The following is a 17463-nucleotide window of genomic DNA, read 5'->3' as shown; positions in this document are numbered from 1 at the left end:
GTCTGAAGACAGCTACAGTGTAATTACATATAATAAATAAATAAATCTTTAAAAAATAAAATAAAATAAATGCTTGCTTACTTAGCATGTACAGGACCCTACCACTGATCTCCAACACCATAAAGAATAAAATCCAAACTTTAATCCAGTCATAATTATGGAAATCTCACAGATTTCAGTTTATATACCAAGACCAAGTCAAGGGCTAGAGAGATGACTCAGTAGTTAAGAACACTCATTGCTCTTCTAAGAACCCAAGTTCAGTTCTCAGCACCTGTAGTGAGAATTCTAGAATTTTGGTTTCTTTAAAAAGCACAGAAATGGGGGCTGGAGAGATGGCTCAGCAGTTAAGAGCGCTGACTGCTCTTCTGGAGGTCCTGAGTTCAGATCCCAGTACCCACATGGTGGCTCACAACCATCTGTAATGAGATCTAAAGCTCCTCTGGTGTCTGAAGACAGCTACATTTACATATAGTAATGAATAAATGTTTAAAAAAAAAGCACAGAAATATAAGAAAGTGTTTTCCCAGGTGTTAATCCCAGGCCCACACCTGGAATATGGGACTGCTTCACAGCACCTGACTATGATTTGCCTCGTACTTTAGCAGTGGTGTGGATTTGCCAGCTGCAGATAGTTTCTGCGACTGTGTGACATTTGGAATTATGGGAACTTTTCAGAGGGGATTTAAATGCTAGGGCCCCAAGAGGTGGAACGGATGAGTGTTGACCATTTAGGGGGGAGGGTTGGTTTAGGTTTGTTACTAGGCATGCTTGAAGAAGAAACAAAAGGAAAGAAATTAAATTCAGACATTTCTCTCCAATGCCTCTCTCCTTCTTTCTCTGTTATGTACTGATAGAGGGTGAAACTAGGGGAGGGGGGATCAAGGGTGGGAAAAAGAAGAACCCACAAAGTAGCAAAGACCAGTTACGAGCACCCATGAAACCTGTTTGGCCACTGAGGCCACCTACATTCATGTGCACATACCCACATACCTACACACAATTTAATAAAAATCTTTATAAATTGGAGGCAGTTTTGAAGTAAGATGAAATTTTTTGTTTTTGAGGTAGGATCTTGCCATAAGGGTGGCCTTGAACATGCTGCAATACTTGTTTCTTAGCTTCTCTCTCTCTTTTAAGATTTAACAAAAATGATTTATTTATTTTCATTTATATCTGGGTAAGAATGTCAGATTCTCTGGGGTTACAGACAGTTGTAAACTGCCATGTGAGTTCTGGGAATTGAACCTAGGTCCTCTGGAAAAGCAGCCAGTGCTTTTAACTATGGAGCCATCTCTTTACCCCTCCTAAGAATTGTTTAAAATTTTATGTGCATTTGTGGTTATCCACATGTATGTCTCTATTAGGGTGTCAGACCCCTTGAGCTGGAGATACAGACAGTTGTGAGCTGCCCTGTGTCAGGGGATTAAGCCTGCGTCCTAAGGAAGGGTAGCCATTGCTCTTAACCTCCAAGCCATCTCCCCAGTCCATGTCTTAGCTTTTCACATGCTAGCATTACAGGTATTTATTTACTACTAAGCATAGCCAATAAAAGGAAACATATTAACCCAAAGGAGTAAAATGACTGAGGGAAGATAAGCGAGATGGACATAACCAAGAGGCCTGTGGAGAAACTCCTTACCTTTGAGGTTGACGTTTCTGCCTGTGCTGATGAAGAGTTTGAATACAGTTGCATTGGGGGTATTGGTGAGGTAAGTTTTCAGGTCATAGCTGAGTGTCAATCTTGATGATGCATTGACTACTACCTGTCAGCAAACCAAAGGAAAACCAGGTCCCCTCCATTGTTACCCAGTACTTATTTCAGCCAAAAGTATCCACTTCATACAAATCATACAAATACAAAATTGGCATTCTGATGTATTTGAGAAACGCAAAGTCTGTTTACTTCTGAAAAGTTGTTATTATTATCATGTATTCCAGGCTAACCTGCATCTCCCTTTATAGCCTAGGGTGACCTTGAATTTCTGATCTTCCAGCCCCCACCTTCACACCCCTAGTATTGGGACTAAAGGCATACCTGATTTATGTGGTGGCACTCAAACCCGGACTTCATGTACATCAATAAAGCACTCTACAAACTGAGCTACATCCCAGAAGAAATATTCTTATTTTGTTTTGAGACAAGGCCTTACACTGTAGCCCAGGTTGGCCTGGACCCCACAGTGTAGCCACGGTTTTCCTTGAATTCTAGTTTCATCAATATTGCCTCAACCTTCTGCATGCTGGGATTACAGACATGTAGAACCATACTCACAATGATCCATTTAAGATTTATTTTATATGTGGGAATGTGGGTGCATGCATGCCATGTCTGTGGAAGTTAAGGGGCAACTTTTCCAGAGTTGGCTCACTCTGTCCTCTCTCTTGTTTTGAGGCAGGGTCTCTCTTGTTTCTGCTACTAAGAAGGCATCTGACAGATTTCCTGTCTCTGCCTCCTGTCTCACAATAGGAGTGTTGGATTACAGATGAGTATCATCACATCTGGCTTTTTGCATTGGTTCTGGGTTACCTGCTGAGCTATCTCCCAGTCCTCCCCCATACAAATATGGAATGCTTCACAAATTTGCGTGTTGCCAGGCAGTAGTGGCACACGCCTTTAATCCCAGCACTTGGGAGGCAGAGGCAGGTGGATTTCTGAGTTCAAGGCCAGCCTGGTCTACAAAGTGAGTTCCAGGACAGCCACAGCTACACAGAGAAACCCTGTCTCGAAAAACCAACCAACCAACCAACCAACCAAACAAACAAACAAAAACCCCACAAATTTGTGTGTCATCATTGTGCAGGGGCCATGTTAACCCTCCCTTTTGTAGATCCAATTCTTATTTATTTATTTATTTATTTATTTAAAGATTTACTTATTTTATGTATATGCGTACACTGTAGCTGTCTTCATACACATTGGATACCATTACAGATGGTTGTGAGCCACCATGTGGTTGCTGGGAATTGAACTCAGGACCTCTGGAAAAGTATTGAGTGCTCTTAACCCCTGAGCCATCTCTCCAGCCCTCAATCCAATTTTAGAATATGCACCCTGAGTCAAACACTAATAGTGATCTCTTAGAACAGAAATCAGATCAGTCACAGTTCTGGGAAGAATTCTAACTGCTTTTTTTGTTTGTTTGTTTGTTTGTTTGTTTTGTTTTTGTTTTTGTTTTTTCGAGACAGGGTTTCTCTGTGTAGCCCTGGCTGTCCTGGAACTTTGTAGACCAGGCTGGCCTTGAACTCAGAAATTCACCTGCCTGAATTGCAGGCTTAACTCTGATAGGATAAAGGCATGCGCAACCACGCCCGGCCTTAACTGCTAATAATAAGAATTGCTTTTGTTTGTTTGTTTTTAGGTGGGTATGGAATCGAGGACCTTGTGCATGTTAGCGAGTGCTCTTTATCTCTGCAGTATTTCCCCAGCTCGCTGACTGTTTTGGTGTCTGTTAGCAAATGCACTTCCATCCTAGGATGTTTTCTGCATGGTAGCCAATAAATGCACCATCGCTCTAGTCTCTTGAGCTGTGGTCCAGTTGGGTGTACCTCTCGAAATGTTTTCACAACTCCAGGGATGTCATAAAAAATTGTTGCAGTTCCTGGGCTCCTAGCCACTCCTACTCCAGTGACCGTGTCTGTCTGTACAATATTGTTGGTAGAAATCATCCACACCCCAGGCTCACCTGGGAAGAGACCAGAGAAAGTGCTTGGCTGCAATTTTCAGTGTAAATTCATAAACTACTTTATTCAAAGTCACAATCAGGCATGCAAGACCACTCTGTTTTCAAGAATGTGGGTAGCTTTCTGAATATCAGATTTCCCTTCCCAGATCATGCCAGCAATACAAAAATCTACTTACTGCCCTCAGAATAACGCTAGCTCTAGTGAGGTGAACAATACATCTGACCTTAGAAAAAAGGAAAACTGCATTAAACCTTCATTAGATCTTGCCAAGCGTGAATTTGCTTTGAGCTCATGTCAACAGGACAAAGGTGACAAAGTACAGATTGGTAGGAGGCAGGAGGCAGGAGGCAGGAGGCAGGAGGCAGGACTGGTTTAATTTGGTTTAAGTTGCACAGTGGCAAAAGAATTCCAAAGGTTAAGTTATATTCCAAATCTTCTTCTTTTGTTGTTGTTCTTGCTTGCTTATTTGTTGGTTTGTTTATTTTTGAGACAGGGTTTCTCTGTATAGCCTTGGCTGTCCTTGAACTTGGTCTTTAGACTAGGCTAGCTTTGAACTCAAGAGATCTGCCTGCCTCAGCCTCCTGAGTGCTGAGATTAAAGGCATATGTCCAGCTTTTAATTTTTAAAAAACTTTTTATGTGTGTGTGTGTGTATGTATAAGTACTACCTGCATGTATGTCTGTATATCACACATGGCTGGTACCCTCAGAGAACAGAAGATGGCGTTTTTGGCTGTGGTGGTATATGCCTTTAATCCCAAATCCTAGCACTCTGGAAGCAAGTAGCTCTCTGAGTTTGAAGTCAGCTGGTTCACAGAGAGAGTTCTAGGAGAGGTAGGGCTACACAGAAAAACCTTGGCAAACAACCAAAACCAAACCAAACCAAACCAAATCAAAACCAAAATACAAAACACAAAACAAAACAAAAAAATCAACAGAAGATGGTAATAGATTCCCTGGAATCCCAGTTATAGATGCTGTGGGCCACCATGTGGGTGTTGGGATCCTCTCTTGTTGGCTCACGACACCTCAAGACCAAGTAAAATCTCAGAACAAAGGAGACATATTTGTCCTAGAGAGACAGAGAGCAAGGAGGAATAGAGGGAGAGGGGGAAAGGGGAAATTGAAGAGGGGAAGGAATTTTTTTTTTTTTTTTTTTTTTTTTTTTTTGTGGGGACAAAAGACTGCCTCTGGATAGAGAAGAGACGGGTGTGGCCCATAAACGGCAGCTATTATAAAGGTAAAAGGGAAACCCCTTGTTAGGATGATGTGTCTAATAATTGGGCATGTCAATTAGGTTAACTAAAGAGGGCTTTTGATTGTTGGACTTCAATAATTTTATAGCTGGACCTTGGTAGTCAGCCTTAGGGGGAAGAAATGGCCAAATAAGGGAATAGACCTTGGTGGCTAGCTTTAGTAATGCAATCTAACAGTATTTTTTGTTTTGTTTTGTTTTGAATCAAAGCAGAAGGAATGGAAGAGAAGGACAAGGCCTTCCAGAGTCACATTTGCTTTGTTCAGGCTAGCAAGAATCCCTTCAGACTGAACCTGGGTGCTCTTAACTGCTGAGCCATCTCTCCATCCCATTCTCTCTCTCTCTCTCTCTCTCTCTCTCTCTCTCTCTCTCTCTCTCTTTTGTTTTGTTTTGTTTTTTTTTTTTTTTTGAGACAGAGTTTCTCTGTGTAGCCCTGGATATCCTGGAACTCACTTTGTAGATCATGCTGGCCTCGAACGCAGAAATCCGCCTGCCTCTGCCTCCCGAGTGCTGGGATTAAAGGTGTGCGCCACCACCGTCCGGCTCCATTTTCTCTTTTGAGGCAGGGTCTCACAGTGTATCCTTGACTATCCTAAACTTGGTATGTAGACCAGGTGTGGCCTTGAACTGCCTACCTCTGCCTCCCAAATCCTGGGATTAAAGGTATATGCCACTACACCTGACACTGACTGGATTTCTAATCCTGACATATAGGCCTTCTGCTTCCTTATCCTTTGTAGTATGAATTTAGCTGTCTTCCAAAATTCCAGAATGCAAAACTGAAGGGTGGTTCTGGCACAAACCCAGCTAAAAAGCCTTGCTTCTGGGGCCAGCGAGATGCTCAGCAGGGAAAGGAACTTGCGCCTGATGACCTGAGTTAATTTTCAGGATCCACATGGTGGCAGAGAAGAGAAAACTAACTTTTGAAAGTTGTCCTCTGGCCTTCGGATGTGCATCATGACACCTCCACCCATGCCCCACCCCCACCCCCATAAATGTTAAATAACATTTGCTTCATCCAATTGTGGAATTATAATTTTTATTACTGACTTTGAAGCAAGATTAACTTACTGGCTTAGGGCTGTCCCCTGGTCATTGAAGGTCACCTCCAAGGCCGGATAATTTGACCTTGATGATTAAAGCAACCTTTGTAACTGGTATAAAGCATGCAGTGCATATTAGAGTCGCATAGGTCCAATGTTGCAGGCTTAACTCTGATAGGTCCCAGGGAAGAGGCTAGAGCTGTCTTTTGCTACTTTGTGGGTTCTTTTTTCTTCTACCTCTCTACACCTCTTTTCCACCTTTTAACCCCCCTAACAGTAGGCAGAGAAAAAAGGGTGAGGGAAAGGGGCAATGACATCAGACTACTTCCTGCTGATCTTCGCTGTTAGGGTATCTGATTTCTTCTTTCTTCTTTGTACTTAACAAACCCTGGCCATCAGCAATCAACCAACAACATCTCCTCTACCTCTTGGGGCTCTTCACTTATATACTTTATGAAAAGTTCCCAGAATTCCAAATGTCACTCAATTGCAGAAACTATTTGCCACTGGCAAAATCACACCCTTGCTAAAGCACAAGGCAAACCATAGTCAGCTGCTATGGACAATCTGAACCAGCCCCATATCCCACGACTGGGATACAATGAAAACATATGCCTATAATATTTTTGTGTTTTTCAAAGAAACCAAAATTCTCTCTATAAGAGGCCAAAGCCAAAGCTCTACACCATCCAGCCAGTCAGACATGGATGGCTGTAGGAACTCTTTCCTGGGAAGTCACAAATAACTGCTCTCCTCTTCTAGGATGCTAGTGACTAAACAAATCAAAATCCTACTTGGGAAACTAATGTAGCTGCACAGATGTGGTCCCTCCCCCAGTGAGCCTTCGGCACTAAGTCTGTACTTTAGTACCTCCTAAGACTAGGAGGTTGTCTGCAATTAGGGCAGAACTACAAACAACTAACTGAGATACCAAGGGTGAGGCTCTAATGACACCCTCTAGCCCTTTCTTCTATGAGGCAACATTCCAATGAACAAGTCTGACGTAGGGGTTTCCTAGGAGTCCCACTGCTCTGATACAAATGATGGCTGTATGCTTAGAGAACAGGGCTCCACAACAGATGACTTGTGGCAATACATACCACTTTCAGATATACTGTCTGTAAAGTCAAAGAATTAACATTTCCTAGCCAAGGAGAGATTTACTTTTTATTTTTGGATGCTAGGGATTGAATCCAAGGAATAATTTTCTATCTTTGTGTGTGTGTGTGTGTGTGTGTGTGTGTGTGTGTGTGTGTTTTCGAGACAGGGTTTCTCTGTATAGCCCTGGCTGTCCTGGAACTCACTTTGTAGACCAGGCTGGCCTCGAACTCAGAAATCCGCCTGCCTCTGCCTCCTGAGTGCTGGGATTAAAGGCGTGCGCCACCACTGCCTGGCTATTTTCTATCATTTTTATTGAACTTAATAGAACTTTCTTCCAATAGAAATATTTTGCAGGTCAAGATAGTTTAGGGCTAGCAAATGTTTTGGCTAGGATAGTGCAAGTGCTTGCTGTGTAAGCCTCATGACCTGAATTTGATCCCCGAGGCCCCTGTGGAAGGAAGAACCAACCCCACCAAGTTGTCTTCTGACCTTCACGTGTGTGTCTGGGCATATGCACCATACATCCAATGAGTGCATGCATGAACTCGAACTTGGCTCCATAAACTTACCACAGTAATCTATCAGACATTGGATTAGTCCTTGCCTTGATTGTTGCCTCATAGAACTGTGTGTGTGTGTGTGTGTGTGTGTGTGTGTGTGTGTGTGTGTACTTGGTTCCCCAAACTAAAGCCCCATTGATTTTTTTCTTTTATTATTATAATTTTAAATATTTGTATACTTTTAAATTTTGTATATGAATGTTTTGCCTACATGCACATATGTACACTACATATATGCCTGTTTCCAATGGAGGTTGGAAGAGGGTTACAGATGGTTATGAGTCACCATGTGGGCACTAGGAATTGAACTCAGGTCCTATTAATAATAAGTGCTCTTGAAAAAAAAAAAGAAGTGCTCTTAATCATGGAGCTATCTCTCTATGCCAGCTTTTATAATTTTATTTTATTTTATTTAGTTTTTAGAGACAGGATTTCTCTGTGTAGCTTTGGCTGTACTGGAATTCACTTCGTAGACCAGGGTGGCCTTGAACTCATAGAGATCTGCTTACCTTTGCCTCCTGAGTGCAGGGATCAAAGGTGTATGCCACCGTGCCTGGCACTTTTATTAATTTTAACCTATAAGTTACTTACCTTCCTTCAAAAGCTGAGATGAACACAAAGTACCCCAGATTATCTACATTATAGAATATAAAGTTGTGTTCAGTAGATAGTTGATAAGTGCTACTAGTCAACTTCTAATTGGTTATTGAGAAAAATGGTCACTCAGCTAGAATGACAGATAATGAAATGCTCTAAACCATCAGATAGCTTAGCGGGCAAGGGCTCCTGCCACTAACCTGAGTTCAATCCCTGGGATCCAAGTCCTCCAACTTGTTCTTGTCCCCCCCCCCCCAATACATAAATGTCATTAGAAACAAAATAAATAAATACTTTTTGGGGTGCTGGAGAGATAGGGTCTCGTTATGTAGCCCTAGCTAATCTGGAACTGGTTATACAGATCAAACTAGTCTTAAACTCACAGAGATCCACTTTCCTCTGCCTCCCTAGTGCTGGGAATAAAGGTGCGCACCACCCCACCCAACAGAACTGTCCTCTGCTTGTGGTTAAGGAGACATATACCCACCATGCTGATTGACAAGCTGAGTGCTGAAGCAGATGACATCTCCAACAAAGATAAGCTTGGTGTCTGGCTCAATGGCGTGTTCTACAGCAACAGGGATGTAATCTGCCATGCCAGGATGTCTTTGGTCCCAGAGTCCCACAACTGTCACCCCTTTATTCACAGCCTGGGCCATATATGTATAGTTTCTATTTCCTGGTCCAATAAGCAGCAAGTCATCTCTGAAAGCAGACACGAAAGGCAGAGTCAGAAAAGAGCAGCGGAGCATGCGCTAAGGGACGGGATGTTGGGCCAGCATGGAGCAGAGCAGCGAAGCGTGCACTCAGGGACGGGATGTTGGGCCAGCATGGAGCAGAGCAGCGGAGCGTGCGCTCAGGGACGGGATGTTGGGCCAGCATGCAGAAGGCCCGGCTACCAGCAGAAAGCAGTTTGGTGTTTATAGTGAATACCAGGCTAGCCAGAGCTACAAAGCAAGATCCTGTCCCAAACATGAACAATTCCTATAGAGAGGCACTACATAGGAAAAGATCGAGGGGTGAAAACCTACCATAAGTTTGTTTCAAAGTTTTTATTAATTGTCTCTGTGTGTGATGGGCACATGTATGATAGTCAGAGGACAACTTTTAGGATATGAGTTCTGTCCTTTCACTCTCTGGGTTCTGAAAACTGAACCTAGGTTATCAGGCTTGGCAGCCAGTGCCTTGCTGAGCCACCTCATTGAGGGAGGGTCTCAGGTAAACCAGTCCCTCCTTGATCCTGTATGTAGCTCAGGATAACCTCAATTTTTTTTTTTTTTTTAATCTCAAATTTTTGATCCCCTTGCCTCCACTTCCCAAACTCTAGGATTATGGGTATGGGCTGCCTAAGTGCTGGGATTAAAGACACACTTGGCTCTTGCTAATAAAGGTTCTTTGTTTTGTTTTTAAAGACAGGGTCTCACTATGCATCCCAGCTGTCCTGGAACTTGCTATCCAAACCAGGCTGGCTTCGGGCTCACAGAGATCTGCCTGCTTCTGCCTCTTGAATGCTGGGATTAAAGGTTTTCAATACCACATCCTGTCACAATAAAACTTTTTTGGTGTTGTTTTGAGAGAGTTTCATATAGTATAGGCTAGCCTCAAACTCCTGTGTAGTTGAGAATATCACAGTATTCCTGATCCTCCTGCCTCTCTCTCTCAAGAAATGTACTGGGATTATGGGAGTGTCATAATATCTGGCTTGAGTCAAGCTGTCTATTTTATCTTAAATGAAATATTTTTTTTTTTTTTTTTTTGGTTTTTCGAGACAGGGTTTCTCTGTATAGCCCTGGCTGTCCTGGAACTCACTTTGTAGACCAGGCTGGCCTCGAACTCAGAAATTCGCCTGCCTCTGCCTCCCGAGTGCTGGGATTAAAGGCGTGTGAAATGAAAGATTTATTAGGGGCAAGAAAAAACAATTGCTGAGTGTGAGGGGCTCCAAAGAAGGAAGGCACTGAGTGGCTCTCTGATAATAGATAGTTCCTTGTGTATATCTTATAAACTAATACTTGAAGATTCAAAACCTACTCTAAACTTTCTTAATTAACAGCATTGTTTTGTTTTTGGAACAGGGTCTCACTATAGAGCCCTAGGAAGCGCTGGCCTTGCCCCGTAGACCAGGCTGGCCTGTCTCTGCCTCCAGAGTGCTGGGATCAAAGGCCATGCATCACCAGATTGGCTGAAAATACCGCTCTCTGTGTGTGTGTATGTGTGTGTGTGTGGGGGGGTATGTGTATGTGGGGGGTGGGGTGTGTGTGTGTGTGTGTGTGGCCACACACAGAGGCTGAAGAGAGCATTGGATCCTGTGGTTGGGGCTTTCCTGATATGGATGCTAGGGAACTGAATTCAGTTCTCTGCAAGTGCCGTAAGCACTCTGAACTGCTGAGCCATCTCTCTAGCCATTTTGAACTGCCTTATCTCATGGCCACCCTCCTGTGTCATCCTTCTAAGAACTGTGATTACAGGCATCAAGCCCAGCTGACGACACTCTTTAATTGGTTCTGGCTGTGTGTGCATGTGCATGTGCATGTGCATGTGTGTGTATGTGTGTTGCTGAGAACAAACCATTGCTTTACACGCATTAGGAGTGTTGTACCTCGAAGCTATATTTCTAGTCATCTCAGCCTCCTGCACCTTAGAACAGGATTATACTCTGTAGCCCACGCTGGACTGGAGCTCATTGCTAAGCACGGAGTCCATGCTTACTCTGCTTGCTTTGACTCAGAGATTTCCCACTTTGAATTCCTTATTCCCGGGATTCCATGCCTGTATTACCACCTGTGGCTCATTATTTTCATTCTGACAAAAGAAATCGAGGTCAGATTCCAAGCTCAGAGTGTAAGAGGAATCTGTTGAAACTGGCGCTGAACATTGAGTTAACTTGTCAGGTTTCTACTGCACTGCCAACCACGCCCCGTTGACCATACCTGTTCAGAGCCATATAAAGCCGAGTATTGTGGGTGTGGAATTTTTCTCCGATGTTATTATAAAACTCAACAATAAAGGTGAGAGACATGCCCAAAGGAAAGGCTGACAGGGTCCTTCCTTGTGCTGTGTATAGCTTGGGGTAGCTGCTCAATCGAAGGTAAGTCACTGGTGCTACCTGTGGGAGACAAACCCCACTAGTACAGAGAATGTCACTGGCCAAGAGCTGCTATCACACTCTAGAATCTATAACGGAGGCCACAAGCCTTGAGGGTATGTGTGGCATGTGTGTAGAGATGAGAGAACAACTGTCTGGTGTTTGTCCCCTGCCTTCCTATCTTGACCAGGCCTCCTGACTGCTGTTTAAGCCAGGCTAGCAGTCCCTTGAGTTTCTGCAGTTTCTCTCGTCTTTGCCTCCCACATCTTGTAGGCCCTCTGGGATTACAGATGCTTGCACTATTTATTGCATCTGGCTCTTTTTTGGATTCTGGGGATCTGAACTCAGGCTTGTATGAGTGCTGTTACTCACTGAGCCATTTCCACAGCCCCAGTATTCCTTTGTAGGAAAGAGCTTTTGATTTGACATGCTTGTAGTGAAAGGAAATACAGGCAATGGCTGCTTCATTATTTAAGCTGGCAGGTGAAGAGAGGCTGGAGTGGGGTTGGTCTACTCTCCGAAGAGTGCTTGGGGTCTATCACCAAGTGACTGTTATCAGGAATACAGGAGATTTTTCCCATAGTATGAAAGCTATATGGCAGTAAGAGAGAAACAATCTGATCCCAGTTTGTCACTTCATAGCTCTATAGTAAAAGGAGGAAATGCACACAGCAGGACTAATATATGGGCTGGAATACAGCACATATCCAATATCTGAAAGCCTGGTGTTAGATTAACATGCCTCTGGGACCTTTTCTACATTTGATCTGAGCCAGGAAGCCAAGAAGTTTTCTGAGGCCTCTTTTCACTCTAAATTTTTTTTTTTTTTTTTTTTTTTTTGGTTTTTCTAGACAGGGTTTCTCTGTGTAGCCCTGGCTGTCCTGGAACTCACTTTGTAGAACAGGCTGGCCTCAAACTCAGAAATCCACTTGCCTCTGTCTCCCAAGTGCTGGGATTAAAGGCGTGCGCCACCATGCCCGGCACACTCTAAAAATTTTAATTCTATAGAGAAGTCAGACATTTATTTGTTTTCTGAGATATAGGCTCACTCTGTAACCCATGCTGACCTTGAATATGCAACAATCCTTGTGTCTCAGCTTGCTGAGTGCTAGGATTAAAGACATGCACCACCATAGCCAGCTTCTAACAGAAGCACTGTGGAACTCTGCTCTCACTGGGCTCTGCAAAGCTGTAGGCTAATCCCTTCCATCAAGGGCGTGAAGGTCTCTTTTAAAATGATGCTTTGAAGCCACGTCAGGATCTGCTCTGACATGCTCACTTGTCTTAATTCTCAGGAGAGGACATTTCTCCCAGGCCATTTACTTAGTGCTTCTGTATGCTAGGCAAGGACTCTAGTACTAAGCTATACCATAGGCCCCATTATTTTATTGATTTAGTCCCTGACTCACCTGAACTCCAGTTATGGTTGTTTGATTGACTCCAAAAGGTTCTATAGAAGTGACTTCCAATACTGCAGTACCCGCAATGGATCCAGACCTCAGGAGCCCTCCACCATCTTCTTCAATGACAGAGGAGTTAGGGAAACACTTGAGAACACGGGAACTCACAAAGGCTGCGCCTTCTCTAGGAGATAAACAGCAAGCAGGCAGTCTTGGGAACCCTGGCTGATCAGGGGGAAGCAGTGAAGACTGACAAGACAGGGATGAGTGTGTTGGCTTGCCTGTACTTCTGCATCAACGGCTGAGGCAACAGGACTGCAATGCTTATGAAAGGAACCTGGACCATAGAGGGGACTCTAGGCTAGCATGGGCTATATGGGAAAACCCTGTCTCAGAAAACTAAAAACTCGAAAAATAAGCAGTGTACAGAGAGCATGTCAGCTCATACAACAACACACACATGCATATAAAAACAAAAACAAATGCTAAGAAAATGAAAATAGGGCTGGAGAGGTGGCTCAGCGGTTAAAAGCACTGACTGCTCTTCCAGAGGTCCTGAGTTCAATACCCAGCAACCATAAGGTGGTTCACAACCATCTGTAATGGGATCCAATGCCCTCTTCTGGTGTGTCTGAAGACAGCTACAGTGTACTCATATACATAAAATAAGTAAATCTTTTTTTTTTTAAAAAAAAAAAAAAGGAAAATGAAACCCTTGAAGAGGCCATTTAATCCCAGCACTCGGGAAGCAGAGGCACAGAACTCTGTGATTTTGAGGCCTGTCTGGTCTACACAGTGAGCTCCAGTATACAAAGAGAGACCTTGTTTCCCCATACAAAAAAAAAAAAGTCCTCCCCCACAAAAGTCACAAACTAAAAAGAAAAAAAAAAAATCACACACCAAAAGCAACCAGACCCAAAGATTATACAACTGTGTTTTAAGGCAAGGTCTCATGTAACCCAGGCAGGCTCACTATGTAGCTAAAGGCTAACTTGACACTTGATTCTCCCTCCACCTCTCTGGTACTGACATATGCAGGTGTGAGCCATCATGCCCAGCTTTGGCTGTCCCCTTTCCTGCTCCCCCCCCCCCAGTCTCCTATATTCCAGGCTGACCTTAAGTTCCTTATATAGTCAAGGATGACCTTGAATCCCTGACCTTCCTGTCTTAGTTAAGGTTTCTATTGCTGTGATGAAACACGAAAAGCAACTTGGGGAGGAAAAGGTTTGCTTGTCTTATTCTTCCAGTAACAGTCCATGATTGAGGGGAGTCGGGGCAGGAATTCGAGCAGGGCAGGAATCTAGACGTAGGAGCTGATTCAGAGGCTATGGAAAGGTGCTGTTTATTAGCTTGCTCTTCATGGCTTACTCAGCCTGCTTTTTTATAGAACCTAACGCCACTAGCCCAGGAGTGGCACCACCCACAGTGGACGGGACCCTCCCACATCGGTCATTATGAGAATGCCTACAGCCTGATTTTATAGAGGCAGTTTCTCAATTGATGTTGCCTCCTCTCAGATGGCTCTAGTGTGTGTCAGCTTTACATAAAACTAGCCAGAACATGTCTCTACATCCTCATGTTCTGGGACTACAGGCATAAGCCACTAACCTCAGGCCTATTTTTTTCTCTTTAAAAGTCAAATCCTGTTGAGTATTAAAAAAATTATTTGGACAAAATAATTAAAAGCAGATATCCAAACAAACACTGATTCATAATTTATGTCCACAGCATCACCATTCACAACAGTCAGAGAGTAAAAATAAATGGGGTGGGGGACTGAAGAGATGGCTCAATGGTTAAGAGCACTGACTGTTCTTCCAGAGGTCCTGAGTTCAAATCCCAGCAACCACATGGTGGCTCACAACCATCTGTCACAGGATCTATCATCTGGTGTGTCTGAAGACAGCTGTATTATATTAATGTAAATAAAATAAACAAAAATTATTTTAAAAAAACTAAATGGGGTGTGGTGGCACACAACTGTAGCTACACTTAGGGAGCTGGGTAGCAGGAACGAGATGTCGGGACCCTGTCCCAAACACTCATGGGAAGTCAGGCGTGTTGGCACACACTTGTACTCCCAGCACTGAGGAGGTAGAAGCAGGAACATCAGCAGTCCACGGTCGCCCTCAGTTACATAGAGAGTTGAGGACAGCTTGGACATAATGAGTCCCTGTCTCAACATACAAAATGGAGGTTATTACAGGCTAATGGGATAGCAACTTGGTGAAAAAGAAAAGTGTCTGACACAAAAGTACAACTTGGTTTTGATCGTAGGGTCCTATCAGGGAAGGAGAGAATTGACTGCTGAAGGTGAGCACTGTCCTCCACATGCTCACTGTGGTACGTACAAGCACACACACATATTCACACACTCATTCATATACACAAGCACTCTCTCACACTCACACTCATATACATACATACTCACTCACATACACTTATAAACACACATACATAGATACACAATATACTTACACACACATATTCATACACATATACACTCTTATATACTCACACTCACACACACACATACTCATATACATTCTTACACAGTCACACACATACTCATATACACATATATTCTTTTATTCACACTCACATACACATATATTCATACACATACACTCTCCCCCCCCCCCTTTGATTTTTCAAGACAGGGTTTCTCTGTGTAGCCCTGGCTATCCTGGAACTCACTTTGTAGACCAGGCTGGGCTCAAACACAGAAATCCGCCTGCCTCTGCCTTCTGAGTGCTGGGATTAAAGGCATGCACCACCACGCCTGGCTCACATAAACTCTTATAATATGCAATCACACACACCTTTGGATTATGTTTATGTTGTATAAATTATTTCATTTCTGAAACATTATTCAGATTAGAAAAATCACTTAAGAGTAAATGGTAGCTCTTTCCAATTTCAATTAAAAACATCATTTTTTTTTCTTTGAGACAAGGTTTCTTTGTGTAGTCTTGTCTGTCCCAGAAGTCCCTCTGTAGACCAGGCTAGCCTTGAACTCATACAGATACACGTGCATGCGCGCACAGGTGTGCACGAGCTGTCTCTGCCTCTGTACTTCCCACTCCATACCTGATGCCTCACATCTTGCTTTTTGGTTCTGGGGTCAAATTTGAGTCATCAGGCTTGTGCCCTAAGCACCTTTATAAGCACTTGCCAGCCCTAAACTTTATTTATCAGAGAGAGGGAGGGAGGGAGGGAGAGAGAGAGAGGGAGAGAGAGAGAGAGAGAGAGAGAGAGAGAGAAACAAAGGAGAGGGAAGAGGAGAGAGAGAGAGAGAGAGAGAAACAAAGGAGAGGGAAGAGGGGGAGGAAGAGGGAGGGGAGGGGGAAGGGAGGGGGAGGAGAGAATTTTGTAGTCTGTGCTCCAGTGGCTTGCTGGGCAGTGTTCAGACCCTACCTGCTGAGCCACCTCCCCAGCCCCCGTGTGCAACACTGTACTGAAGTTTCTTCATGCAGGAACCTGCTTTCCTTCTTCTTCCTTACCTGTTGGTGTGCAGCTTGAGCTGAGAATTCATAGGCATCAGAATCCGCTCAGGTTGACAGTCTGCATAGAAAAGTTGAAGTTTTTCAAATACCTAATGGGAGAAAATAATTTTTCCCTTATTTCAGGAAAGGATAACTATGATATCTATTTATGTATGGTGGGTCTCTGGGCCATGCAGTGGGGATTGTGTGTTGTGTGGAGGTCAGAGGACAACTCCAGCCTTACTGAAGCAGGATTTCTCTTATTTCTGCCGTGCCACTGCAGGCGGTGGCCCAGAGTTTCTGGGCGATTCTGTCTTAGCCTCTCATCTCTTAGAGGGTCTAGGATTACAGATGTGTACCACTCACTGTATCTGCCTTTTTCATGTGGGTTTAAGGAATCAAACTCAGGCTCTCAGGCTTTGTCAGCAAGCACTCAGTTTTTCTTCTAGGATGTAGTGAATAACATGTGTGAGAGCTTAGTTACAGCTACAGGCCAGAGCTGTGCCTAGCAACACAGGCTTCCTCATCTATAGAAACAGGATTCAGGTGGGTGCTTACCAGGATCTGAATCTCATCGGACAGCTCCAGCAGATTCCCCTCAAACTGCTCAAAGGAGCTGTTCTTACTGCGGACCGTGACCTTGATCGTAGTCCTGCCAGCTGCTTTTGTGTGGACAACCATGGCAAAGTTGTTCTCAGCTGGAAGTTGTAGAAATACCTAGACGGTAAAGGGATGGGCTGAGAAAGCATCCCCGGGGGCTGGGCTGGAGGCTCTGTGCTTGCTTCTCACACAGGGAGGCCTGGGCTCCATCCCAAGCTTGGCAGGCCTGGAGGAGTGCTCAAGGGGCAGAGGTAGGAGGGTCAGAGTTCAAGGTAAGCTGGGCGTGGATCTCTGTGCTTCTGAGGCCAGCCTGGTGCACATAGGGGGGTTCCAGGACAGTCAGAGCTATGTAATAGTAGTCTCAAAAAAAAAAAAAATGTCCAAGGTCGTTTCTAGATACTTAGAGAGTTCAGAGCAGGACTTGTGTGGTATGGCGTGCATGTTAGTCCCTCTCCTCCTGGCCTCTGACTTCCTCTTTCCTTTTCTCTTTCTTTTCTCCCCTTTAGTAATTTCCCCTCTCCTCCTTTCCTCTTTCTCCTTCTTCTCCCTTACTCTCATTTTTGAAATAGGATCTGATATTTTTCTTTCTTTCTTAGTCTCATTAAAAAAATAAGACAAATCTTTTCTGTTCTTGAGGTTTTTGTTTTTTTTGTT

General features: G+C 43.8%; 1 protein-coding gene across 2 annotated transcripts in view; it reads right to left on the bottom strand.

Annotated features, from left to right (window-relative positions):
• Nup210l (nucleoporin 210 like) overlaps positions 1-17463 on the bottom strand; it is a 108638-nt gene that overhangs the window by 11144 nt on the left and 80031 nt on the right. For both annotated transcript variants that reach the window (XM_021196630.1, XM_029538124.1), the window contains exons 28-34: positions 16768-16926; positions 16228-16319; positions 12734-12908; positions 11170-11345; positions 8730-8947; positions 3550-3686; positions 1643-1766 (exon numbers count right to left, since the gene is read on the bottom strand). In XM_021196630.1, the coding sequence (XP_021052289.1) occupies positions 1643-1766; positions 3550-3686; positions 8730-8947; positions 11170-11345; positions 12734-12908; positions 16228-16319; positions 16768-16926 (1081 nt within the window). The remainder of the gene's footprint in view (positions 1-1642; positions 1767-3549; positions 3687-8729; positions 8948-11169; positions 11346-12733; positions 12909-16227; positions 16320-16767; positions 16927-17463) is intronic.

This window comes from Mus pahari, chromosome 4 (assembly GCF_900095145.1).
Source record: "Mus pahari chromosome 4, PAHARI_EIJ_v1.1, whole genome shotgun sequence".
In the NCBI taxonomy this organism is placed as follows: Eukaryota; Metazoa; Chordata; class Mammalia; order Rodentia; family Muridae; genus Mus; species Mus pahari.
The sequence above is the reverse complement of the archived record's forward strand: the minus strand, read 5'-3'. Positions and strand labels throughout refer to the sequence as shown.